The 12,151-nt window shown below is 38.0% G+C and overlaps 1 protein-coding gene across 1 annotated transcript in view; it reads right to left on the bottom strand.

Moving 5' to 3' along the window:
* The window catches only part of timeless (timeless circadian clock), a 50,341-nt gene extending 39,034 nt beyond the window's left edge, over positions 1-11,307 (bottom strand). The window contains exons 1-6 of the mRNA XM_079843749.1: positions 11,114-11,307; positions 4,117-4,250; positions 3,864-4,017; positions 3,637-3,751; positions 1,788-1,850; positions 1,584-1,685 (exon numbers count right to left, since the gene is read on the bottom strand). Of these exons, the coding sequence (XP_079699875.1) occupies positions 1,584-1,685; positions 1,788-1,850; positions 3,637-3,751; positions 3,864-4,017; positions 4,117-4,213 (531 nt within the window). The 5' untranslated portion in view covers positions 4,214-4,250; positions 11,114-11,307. The remainder of the gene's footprint in view (positions 1-1,583; positions 1,686-1,787; positions 1,851-3,636; positions 3,752-3,863; positions 4,018-4,116; positions 4,251-11,113) is intronic.
* Between the last annotated feature and the right edge of the window lie 844 nt (positions 11,308-12,151).

Here is a 12,151-nt window from a genome sequence, read left to right as displayed (position 1 = left end):
TATGCACGGCAGTAATGTGTTACTAGCATCTAATTTTGAAGAATATTACTGAATATAAAAAATGCAGTAAAAAGAAGTATCAACTTCTCCCTTATTGTTGTTCAATCGGTGTACAAGTCGGATAATTGGTGGGTGTAGTTTTTGTCCCGCCCCTCCTACACTGTGATTGGACGGCCAGGTAAAAAGTGACAGTGACGAGCGCAATTAGAGCGTTATACCAAATGTTGAACAGTAAAAAAAAAAAAAAAAAAAAAAAAAAAAAACGGGGCAAATCAACTCTTGAAATATTGTTATGGTACCTAGTGCATCAAAATGCAATGTCATCAGTTTGCCTAAATAAGAACATAGAACATTCAAATGTTTTACGCACCATTTACACGTGGTAGGGAGCAGGTGTAAATTTATTTCATACCAGCTAACATTTTGAAAATACAAACATTTTCATGAATCTGAAAATGTAGGTCAGAGCGGCTTTACAAACGATTTACACACAAATTTGTTTGTTTCATGAATGAGGCCCATTGTGTGCACAAAATCGACACAGCGTTTCCGCACTTTTACTTGGGTGTTCATTCATTGGTCACATCTCCGTTGTTTTCTATACCTCTCATGCTGGTAAAAATGAAGCCTGCTTTTTTTTTATTAGCAGGTGTGTTGTTAGTGTTGGCATTTGACAGAGATGAGGACTGTTAGAAAAAGTCTGATAATTTCCATTTTGACGAAGTTGATCCTCGCTTTCAGTAACACGCATTTTGCCACTGAAAATGGCAAAATGGGCGTTTCAGAAAAGTATAAAGAATAATTCATATTTTAAACTGAGTAGTTAGCTTGAGATTTGAAACTTGCAGTATGTTTGTATTTTAGAGTGTAAACTAGCTCACACTAGGCACGGTTGCCTTGTACTGTGCCCGAGCGCCATTGTTCCCGCTCCCTGCGTACCGGGCCGGAGCACGATTGCGTCATTCACGATGCAACTTTTTGTCTTGAAGAAGACAGGAAGAAAAGTGCTTTCGCTAATAGACTGCCTAAAAGATGTATAAATTATGCCGCGCAGTGATTTTCCCTTGACGAATCAGAAGATTATTACGTAGGCAGCTGACTTTGATGGAGGAATTTGCAGCTTTACTCGCAAACTACAATTCATGTTCATCAATAAGGTGAGAACCAGGGCCGTTATAAACCTAAAAATACTTGATTTAATCGAAAAGGTGTATCCAAGTAGTAATAGTTTGGTGTTTGCTGTCATAATGATGACAGTAGCGCACAGCTGTTCCGTGCTCTGGCACAGTTAGCACTCACACTGCATGCGAACCGCGCTCGAGCCCAACCGAACCGCGCTCTGGCCCACCTCTTCCAAGCGGGCCAGGGCCAGCCAAACGAACCGCGCCAGGGCACAGAACGGAGCGCTCACAATAGTCAAACAAACCGGGCTTTGGGGGTGAAATGCGCTAAGACATATCAAGGACATTTGAAATTAAGTTGTTTCGATTTTTATTTGGACTACAAGGTCAATGAACATCAAGGATGTGTGGCAAATGATTTAGTACATTTCTGTGAGCATTTTTAAGTCGACAAACTCTCACCTTTTCCTCATATGGGTCTGCAGGGACGTGCAACACATTTCTGACCAGCAGCAAAATTCTCTCAATCAGTAAATTATCTTCTTCAGCTCTTTGCTCCCAGTCCTTAGAGAAAAACATGAGGAATTATGAACAATATTTCAATGATATATTATATATTTTTTCAAATCACACCCTCTCGCATATGAACATAGACTTGACCCTCACCAGTTGCAGAAGGTTGTAGAGCGTTTCACTCAGCACAGTAAAGATCTTCTCATCTGCAAATGCCTTTAAACAGAGAAGATTATCAATATTGTTTATCAATATTCAGGGTTCAGCTGCCAAGGTGAAAGGTGTTCGGGACCACTGACGGAAATGCCACAGTGCAGCTTTGTCACAAGAGTTTGTCAATTATCTTGCAAGTTAATATTTTTAAGTGCGATAAGGAGCGAAAGACAAGCTGTTACTAGAGTGTGCACGGATCTGCACTTCTACTTTACACTGGAAATAGTAAACTATCTGGATATCTTTGGGATAGGGCTGGACGATTTATCAAAAAGTAATCGAAACTGAAATTCTGAAAAATAAACCTCTTTGGGATACTCATTTCAACATACTACGATTTGGGGCACACTAATACTAATTGCAAATACCATTTAGGATGGGCTCTAATTTTTAAATACCAAGGGGACTCATGCGAGTCTCACCAAACTTGGTCAGTTGGGGTCATATTCCATTTTAAAAGTTCATTATTTTGATTATTGGGTGAAAAAAAATAGGTTAACATGCTCTAATGTTTAAAAAACATTAGTTCTCTGACGGGACAGCTGACCCGGTGCGTTGTGATCATAGACTGTAAAAAAATATGGACGACGCGACTTCATTGACTTCCACTGAAGTAACTGAAGCCTCCCGAGGTCTGAATATGGCGCTGACATCTTGCGCAGACCGATCTTTGGGACCGAGTCTGCGCAGTAGTGATCTCGGGACCGGAATCTGTACGGTAGAGAGCAGGAAGTAGAGATGCAATATTTAAGAGCTTAGAATTAAAAAAAACTCCAACCCATATCCAGTGTGCAAATTGAACAAAGAAAAAGTCAGTGCATTGACTTGTACCTGAGCTTTAAAGGGGACTCAAACCTCTTTTTAGTTGTGATAGAGTCTCAGTCTACATTACACTACTAATAATAATAATAATAATAATGTTAGAAGTTTACATATATTTTTCAGCCGCCACAGTCTAGTTAATGAATTGAAAGTAGGGATGTGATGGTGAGGAAATTTTCCCACCGGTTAATCGACGTGTGACAACACCGATAAAACCGATATCACCAATGGAGGCTTTTCAAATTGCTAATTATAAACCGCGTAAATTGCGCACTGTCACTCGGGCATTCATAACGGTGCGGTGCGGAGCAAAGCGAGTGTTTTCAATTAATTACTAGGAAAGTTAACCTTCCATAAGCATGAACTGAAAACGCGCCAGACTGGACACGTACTGTAAATGACAGTGCAGCCATAAATGTATGTGCACTGTGCGGCCGTGCTCATTTTACTTTGGTTTAGAATTAGCGCCAATTCGGGGGTCGATTGCTTGAATTGTGGGTTCATTAGCATATTATTTTTAATGAAAAACACAACAACAAAACAATGACAAACTCATTTAAATAGGCGCTTTTACATTTCGCTTTGAAACCAAATCTTCCGCAATTATCTTGTCTGTCAGCTGTTTGCTCTAGTGATGAATGAAATCTGACTCCTGCTGGTCTGTGCTGCCACTCTCGTTTGGCTCACGCTGTATTGAGCAGACACGTTCAGTTGTTCAGTTTAACTGTAGTGTCTGTTCTCTAACTGAACTAAATTATTTTATTTTAAAATCACAACGACGTGGTGGCGGCGGTGCCGCGGTGGGCAAGTGATGCAACCAGGTTTCGCCTGACTATCACAGCAAGCCTAATTGAAAGCACTGAAATCTATTCGTGGCGGTCAATGCTGATATTGTAACAGGCCGCCACAAATAAATCAATGAATGGGAAACACTGGTCAAGCCTTCAGGCTTTGTTGTGTCTAATACCTCTTTATAGGCCTGAAGGTATGATGTCACTTGCAGGAAGTGATGTCTGAAGGCCGGATCATCAGGAACTTTTCCAAAGCAGAGCAGCGCTGGCTGGGTCAGGTTAACCATTAGCCTGAGAATTATTTGAATCAGTCAGGTCTCTTATTTTACACAATTTTTTTTTATTTTTTATACATATTCATAATTTGTCATTGCAACCATTTTAAATAAAAAAGCTCAATCACCTAATACAGGCATCAAAGAGTGGTTTGTCCTGTGTGTGCTGGGCGATGATGGGTAAGAGGTCATTCTGAAGGATCTGTCCAGCACCCAGCTGCTGTCTGATGTCCCTCGTGTCATCCTCATGTCTCAGGTACCGAATCAGATCCTTCACGCTCTCTATAATGAACAAATAAAAACACAATCCTGTGTCACAAGATTATTTTTAATAATCATACTCAAAATGCATATAACGGAGCTTAAAGGTCTAAGCATTACCAAGGCAGTCTGGTTCTTTGTGGTAAACGTCTCCTTCCAGAAAACCCAGCGCACTGCACGTGGCCAATAACTCACAGTTCATCATGTACAAGTCCATACAGCAGTACAATCTGAGAGAATAACTGGGTCCAAATCTGCAAAGAAGGGAATTATTAAAATATATATATAAATCTTATTAAAATAAATATAAATCTATTGTATTTTCTTTTGCAATATGCTTATAAGTACAGGGCTCGACATTAACGCTTGTCCGCTTGTCCGGCACAAGTGGATTTTTTGAAGGGGCAAGTGAAAAACTATTTTACTTGCCCGACGGACAAGTATCCTGGTTAAAACGTCAAAACAAAAAATAACTAGGGAATCACCAAAGTGCAATAATGATTCTGCATTCAGTGTAAGTGGAGATCGATAGTGGATAATAATCAGTGCTTAATTTGTAAAGCGGGAGGTCCTGGAGCGCAGAGGGGGGGTGGATCCGGCGACTCAAAACGCAGGTTGGAGGTAACGGAACAAAAAAAAAAAGTACACTGCATATAGCAGTGCTTCTCAATCTTTTTACAATAACGTACCCCCTATAATTTTTTTTCTCAGCCAAGTTATTAAAAATTTGAACGATGTCCTACTCTTATTATCTGTATGACCAAAATGATGGTCATTTCTTCTGTTAGATCGCGCCGGCACCTCACACACACACAACATATTCCAAACTTATAACTCATTGCAAACTTATATCGCAGCCTGTTCATTATCAAAATAAAATAGTCAACATAACATATAAAAATAAAATAGTTTTAGTTTATAGTCAATAGTTTAAATAGTTTAAATGAGAGGCTACGTGAGCCTTACGCTGGTTACTTTTAGTTTCTCAAGTGATTTTGTTTTGGCTTTTTAACTTATATTTTTCATTCTTGTTATGTTCTGAATACCGTTAAATTGAGTGAGGGGAACTAAAATAACCTATAGCTGTGTTTGTAGTGTTTATGATGTTTGTAGTAGGCTACCTTATAACATTTCGCATTATTTACCGGTATTACTTCTGAATGCAATAAAATGTGACTTATACGTGACTTACCTGCCTCCTATATATTTGTAGTTTATATTTAAGAATGCAGCAAACAAATAATTGGTTAAAATTCTTGTTGGTTAACAAGTTAATCAGCGTCCCATATATAGCTAGATCAAAATAGTGCAGTATCAACTTTGCATCAAGGATCAAAGGCGGGTGTTAATGGATTAGTTCACTTTTAAATACACTTTTGCTGATAATTTATTCACCCCCATGTCATCCAAGATGTCCATGTCTTTCTTTCTGCAGTCAAAAATAAATTAAGGTTTTGGATGAAAACATTCCAGGGGTTTTCTCCATATAATGCACTTCAATTGGCCCCAAACGGTTCAAGGTCCAAATGACAGTTTCAGTGCAGCTTCAAAGGGCTTTAAACGAATAAGGGTCTCATCTTGCGAAACAATACGTTTCTGCGAGAAAACGAGCAGTATTTATGCTATTATTTTACCTCTTTTCAGATGAGCGTGATCATCTCTGAACTCAGCCATAACTTCCACCAAGTGAGGTCAAATACGATCGTGGTCATAGAAGTATTCGTAGATGCCTCATTAGCGCCTGCACGGATCAGTAGAATGAGGCATCTACGAACGATATATCTATGACCACGATCGTATTTGACCTCACTTTGCGGAAGTTATGGCTGAGCTCAGAGATGATCACACTCGTCTGAAAAGAGGTAAAATAATAGCATAAATACTGCTCGGTTTCTCGCAGAAACTGATTGTTTTGCTAGATGAGACCCTTATTCATCTTTTGGTATCGTTTAAAGCCCTTTGAAGCTGCACTGAAACTGTCATTTGGACCTTGAACCGTTTGGGGCCAATTGAAGTCCATTATATGGAGGAAACCCCTGGAATGTTTTCCTCCAAAACCTTAATTTCTTTTCGACAGCAGAAAGAAAGACATGGACATCTTGGATGACATGGGGGTGAGTAAATTATCAGCAAAAGTTTATTTAAAAGTGAACTAATCCTTTAAGAAAAGTGTTAAGCTGAATTTGAGCCATCTAGTGGTTTAATGGATAATATAGTCAAATGGCCCACTGTATATAGTATTCTTATGCTTGGCTTGACTTGTTTGAATGTAAATTGTTGTAGGACTGTACATGGGTCGCGACAATTAAAAAACAAAAAAAGAGGTTCTCTTAAAAAAAGTTTGAAAACCACTGGTATAAAGCACCAATCAGATCTTTCTCCACATAAACCAAATTATGGATTGCCAATCATTTATAATAATCCTCGCTTCTGTTCTAACAAGCGTTTTGGATGTAAAAGATATGAATGAGATGTCAGACACCTTCACTGGAGGAGGAACATCACTCCATTTATTAGGCCTGAGTATTTTTAGCAGAACATGTCCCGCTTTTTAACTCTACAGCACTGAAAATAACTATATTAGCAAATTAATTCATTATATTACACAAAAATTGGCATTACCTTGTCATAAAATCTAATTATACAATCAAAAAATGTGGTCCCGTCCTACAAAAATCTTGAATGTTCACTAGCATATTGGACTGTACTCCTGTGAAAGAACACAATTTTACATTTGTGCTGAAAGCTGTCAATTTAAAGCCAAGTGCACACTGTATGATTTTGGCCGTGATTTAGCCGCCTGAGAAAAATGTTGCAATTCCTAAAAGATTTCTCTGATCTCAGGCAAAAATCTGTAGTCTTGTTTCATCACTACTAGTTTGGCAGGTCCGGCGAAAGCCAATTAATGACCGCTGCGATCAAATTTGACCTCTGATGAAATTCTATACAGTGTGAGAAGTTGTGTGACCATTTCAATCCCGCATGTAATGCAGTTCATCATCACCAAACTCTGGACGAGTCTTCTTGTGTGCATCCATTTTTTAATGCATCTTGACTGTTGTGCAGTCAGACATTAAAGACAACTGAGACCCACAGTGTGACATTGCTTACAGCTGGGATCTTATTTGCACAGTCTGACGAGCAATCATAAAATCATACAGTGAGCACCCGGCATGAGTCAGTCAAGTAATTATACGCGGAGGTGAAGTCAAATGTGAACATGTTCTCTACGCCTGACAGTAGTGTCTGCACATGAATGACATATCTGCCAAATACTTAAGTCAAGAAAACAGAAAGCATAACGAAATTAACATTTTGCATGATGGTCATATGAACCGACTCGCCCTTCGAAATGACTCTCACCTGATTTTCAACAGCAGAGCTGGGTCAACCAGTTCATCAGCTGCTTAAAACCAGCAAAATACAAGTCAATATCAAATTAAAGATTGCAGAGAACGGTCAATCACTTGAACATACAGTGATTATTTCGGTTTATATCATGGGGGCTGCTGAATGCTTCTTTCTGATTGGTTGACAAACATTCTAAGGTGTGCATTTATTTACTAGCCTATTTTTCCAACGTTGCGGTTTTATAAATCTTGGAAGATCCAGGACTTTTTTAACATAACTCCGATTGTGTTTGTCTGAAAGAAGAATGTCATTTACACACAGGATGGCTTGAGGGTGGGGTGAGTAAATTATGGGATCATTTTCATTTTTAGGTGAACCATCTCTTTAAGCCTGGTCTGTTAAACTGGGGGTGTGTGTTTAATGACAGGTGAGCAACTGTTTGGACAGCTTGATCAACAGAAAACGAATCATTGTTATATAGCTCACCACAGTTAGTATTCCTGTTTGAATCTCGTTTTCTTGATTTACCATGAGTAACATGTTTGCAAAATGCCTCAGATTTTATCAAGTGGCTAACAGCATAATAAGAAAGAGCTTTGCTGGTAGTAATACAGAATTTCTCCACCATACAATACTTTACAATAAATTGCAAGCCATCTAGCAACACAAGTCATCCAGCTTTTATTAATACGATATTCTAATCGAATGCACAGAGTAATGTTATAATAACAACTTTCAACACATTGTATTTTAGTTAGTATGACTGTTTTGACCCAAGTAGAACACTTTTAATTTGTCAAATCAGGGCTCCAGAGTGCGACTAAATGGTCGCATTTTGCGACTAAAATTTGAGAGTGTGCGACTGAATTTTACATCCAGTGGCACATGTGCGACCAGTAAATTTGCCTGCAGTCGGTACTGGAGAAATAAAGAAAATACACTAACTAATTATAATTGATAGACGTTATGTCTGGCAAATTCTATCTTTGCCAGCCGTTTCTATATGAGATGATATTAAATCATTTGTCCGTGATGCATTTTTGCCATTTGCAATCCAGAAGAGAGAGAAAGCAAGCGAGCTCTCTCACGTGGAGCTACAGCGCACACAACACCACAGTCAGCTTAATGAGTGACGATGGCCAAGAGAACTAAACAAAAGTTTAGTCTGCTTAAACTTTAGGGATGTGCTGTGATATTAATCTAATTTTATTTTCGATTTTGGCTTCCAAGAATTATAAAAAGATGGTATGAGGTAAAACTATTCCTATAGCTGTGTTCCGTTGAGCGCGACATCCTTCCCTTCACAGCCTTGCGCTGCCATTTCTCCCTAAACCTAAACTTAACGTCAGAATCAGTGATTGTTGTAAACTGCAGTCTCTACTGTTGCTAAACTGCGGGATGTGTTTGATAATAAAGAGCTATTAAATGCACAATAATCCGCACAAGAGATGCTGTTTCCAACTTCAAGGCGGCTTATGTGTGTGTGCTGCGAAATGGACCGACTTGCACTTAATATTTTAGGCTTCGTGTGTGCGCGTCTAAACCATCTAATGAACAACAAATAGCAGGTGTCAAATTGACCGGATTGGAGAGTAGTTATTTTAACAGTTTATATCTTAAATGGGCGTAAATAGTTTGGAGAAATAGGAGAATATGATATTATTAGTTCTACATTCGATCGGTCTTAAAGGGGCAGCGTCTAATAAACCTGCTGACGATTGAGCCATTCATTCGAATCGAACAAAAGGCAAATAGAAAATATTCACATCTCTTGAATTAATAACTTTAGCTTTTATAAGCATTAATCTATCAATTTATACAGTGAAAACTATGCAGTGTTATTTTACATTTCATTACTTTATTAGATTTCTTTGTAGGTTTGTTCTTTACTGTAATATTAATGTTAGCAGACCTTCCGAATGCCTGCACACTGGTCCATTTACAAATAGATATTTTATATTTTTGTTCAAACTTTGCGGTTTCTTTTGCTATAGATATTTTTACTTTTCAGATTATAAAGCCATGTTAATTATGTTTTTTTTTTTTTTATAAAAAAAAAAAAAAAAAAAGTATAATAAAAAGAACCGGTAAGAATAAAGTACCGGATCGATAAGCAGTATTGGTAAGAGTAGTAATACCATTAAAACCTTAACGATACCGATCCCTATTAGTAATACAGTGGAAATTAGTAGATTTGGTTAGCATGTTGATTTACGGTGTGCGCCCCTAAAATTTCTGGTTGTGCCCCTAAAATTTTCAGTTGGGGGCCACTGAGCTCCTAGTGAAAAAAGTTAGTCCGGAGCCCTGCAAATAAAGTCAGCATTTGCATCTGTTTCATTAGAATGATACAAAATAATGTGCATTTGTGTGATATAACTGAGTTTAGCCAAACCTTCGCACTGAGACACACACACACTTGTATTACGTGGATCTATAGGCCTATCTATGAATGATGTTTAACACTGAGGTAATAATATTTTCATTTCCATCTCTTAACGTAACCTCTTTAACCTCCTGGGTGCCACTAAAGTATAATTCACCATTATACCATAATATAGATATCATAATTTCTCTGACACATACATGTCACAGTTTTAAGTCTGGATGTCCTGTAAAGAGCACATTCATCGCTTTTCAGAGATACCATTTGTTTGGAGGTTTCACCAGGAGAACTTCTCCTTGGTCTTTAAAAATGAACAAATGGTCAAATTTAGCACTCTTATTGAAATATGATCATATTTTGTAGTTATTTAAATCTGACTAATTTTCAAATTTCAAAAATCTCAGGAAAATGTTAAAGGATTTCTAATAAAAACTTTCTGTTACAAAACAGGGCATTGATTTCATACATGACCTCAATAGACGACACCGGGATTTAAATCATGTTTATCAGGCATTCTGGGAGACACAAGTGAACAGGGAAATAAATTACATATCAATGATCCTATTGAATATTAGATATTATTATTAAAATGAAAACTCCCATTATTACACTTTTTTTTCATTACATATTGCTCCGAGAACACATTAATAGGCAAATTAGATACAGTGTATAGATACATTGCATTGAATGGGAAAAGCCACGTATGGCCACTTTACCCACATATTGCATAAAGTAAAACGGTATATCAATGAATCCGTTATATCTTTGATAACATAGTTGAGAATCATCTTTAAACAAAGTTTAATTTTAAAAAAAATCCAGAAACCTGAAAATCTTTTTGCCTATAACTTACATGTCATGTCATGAAATTTTATTTTTTAAACAACTTCTGGTGTCCACTTACGAGAACATAGAATAACATATGAATAAAATAGAATTATTCTTTTTATCCTGGGACTTAGGAGGTTAACTGACCCTCATAGAAAACTTCTGACACTTTAGAATTTCAATAAAACATTTTTCATCATGTTTATTAGGTCGACAGTTTTACGGTGACACCTGAAATCTCCTAATAAAACATGTTTACATCGTAATGCCAAAGTAATTATAACAAACACAGTTGTGTGCTCGTAAACCATGTGTTACAAAGTGCGCGCGCAAGCACTATAAACACATAACTTACGTTATTTGTACAGTAACTTTACCGGGCTGCTCAACTCGTATCAACCCTGGGCAAATATACGATCAAAAACTCGTTACATTTCTATATGTTCCTGTATGTGTGCAATATATGCACAATATGCAATCGTTAAAAGGACGCTATAACATATCATATTACTGTATACGTTAATATGATAACGAATACAAGATAATAATACATACCAGACCATGTCAGACATCTCTGCGATCGCTAATGTATAAATCTGTCACATTAAAGATCTATCCGCTCGCAGAAAATCATATAATGGGAGTGATAATTAATCAGAAATCAACTGAATTCACTCAAACTTCCCTGTTGATCCAAAGCAGCAAAACAGTTAGCGCGCGCATGGTCCAAGGCGCGCTCGTCACAACGGAAGTGACGCCAGACCTGCGTGCTTAAAGGAGCCACGGCTAAAAGAACGGGTAGCACTTATTTCCAGGGATTTCAGCTTACATTCATACTGTAGTAACTTCAGATACCTGTCCCGATCACTGGTGTTTCGTGTCATATCACATTCATACTGTAGTAACGTCAGATACCTGTCCCGATCACTGGTGTTTCGTGTCATATCACATTCATACTGTAGTAACGTCAGATACCTGTCCCGATCACTGGTGTTTCGTGTCATATCACATTCATACTGTAGTAACGTCAGATACCTGTCCCGATCACTGGTGTTTCGTGTCATATCACATTCATACTGTAGTAACGTCAGATACCTGTCCCGATCACAGGTGTTTCGTGTCATATCACATTCATACTGTAGTAACGTCAAATACCTGTCCCGATCACTGGTGTTTCGTGTCATATCACATTCATACTGTAGTAACGTCAGATACCTGTCCCGATCACAGGTGTTTCGTGTCATATCACATTCATATTGTAGTAACGTCAGATACCTGTCCCGATCACTGGTGTTTCATGTCAGCTTACATTCATACTGTAGTAACGTCAGATACCTGTCCCGATCACAGGTGTTTCGTGTCATATCACATTCAAACTGTAGTAACTTCAGATACCTGTCCCGATCACTGGTGTTTCATGTCAGCTTACATTCATACTGTAGTAACGTCAGATACCTGTCCCGATCACTGGTGTTTCGTGTCATATCACATTCATACTGTAGTAACTTCAGATACCTGTCCCGATCACTGGTGTTTCATGTCAGCTTACATTCATACTGTAGTAACGTCAGATACCTGTCCCGATCACTGGTG

The sequence above is a fragment of the Gobio gobio genome (assembly GCF_949357685.1).
Source record: "Gobio gobio genome assembly, chromosome: 19".
Classification (NCBI taxonomy): Eukaryota; Metazoa; Chordata; class Actinopteri; order Cypriniformes; family Gobionidae; genus Gobio; species Gobio gobio.
Note: the sequence above shows the minus strand (reverse complement) of the source record. Positions and strands in the feature narration are given on the sequence as shown.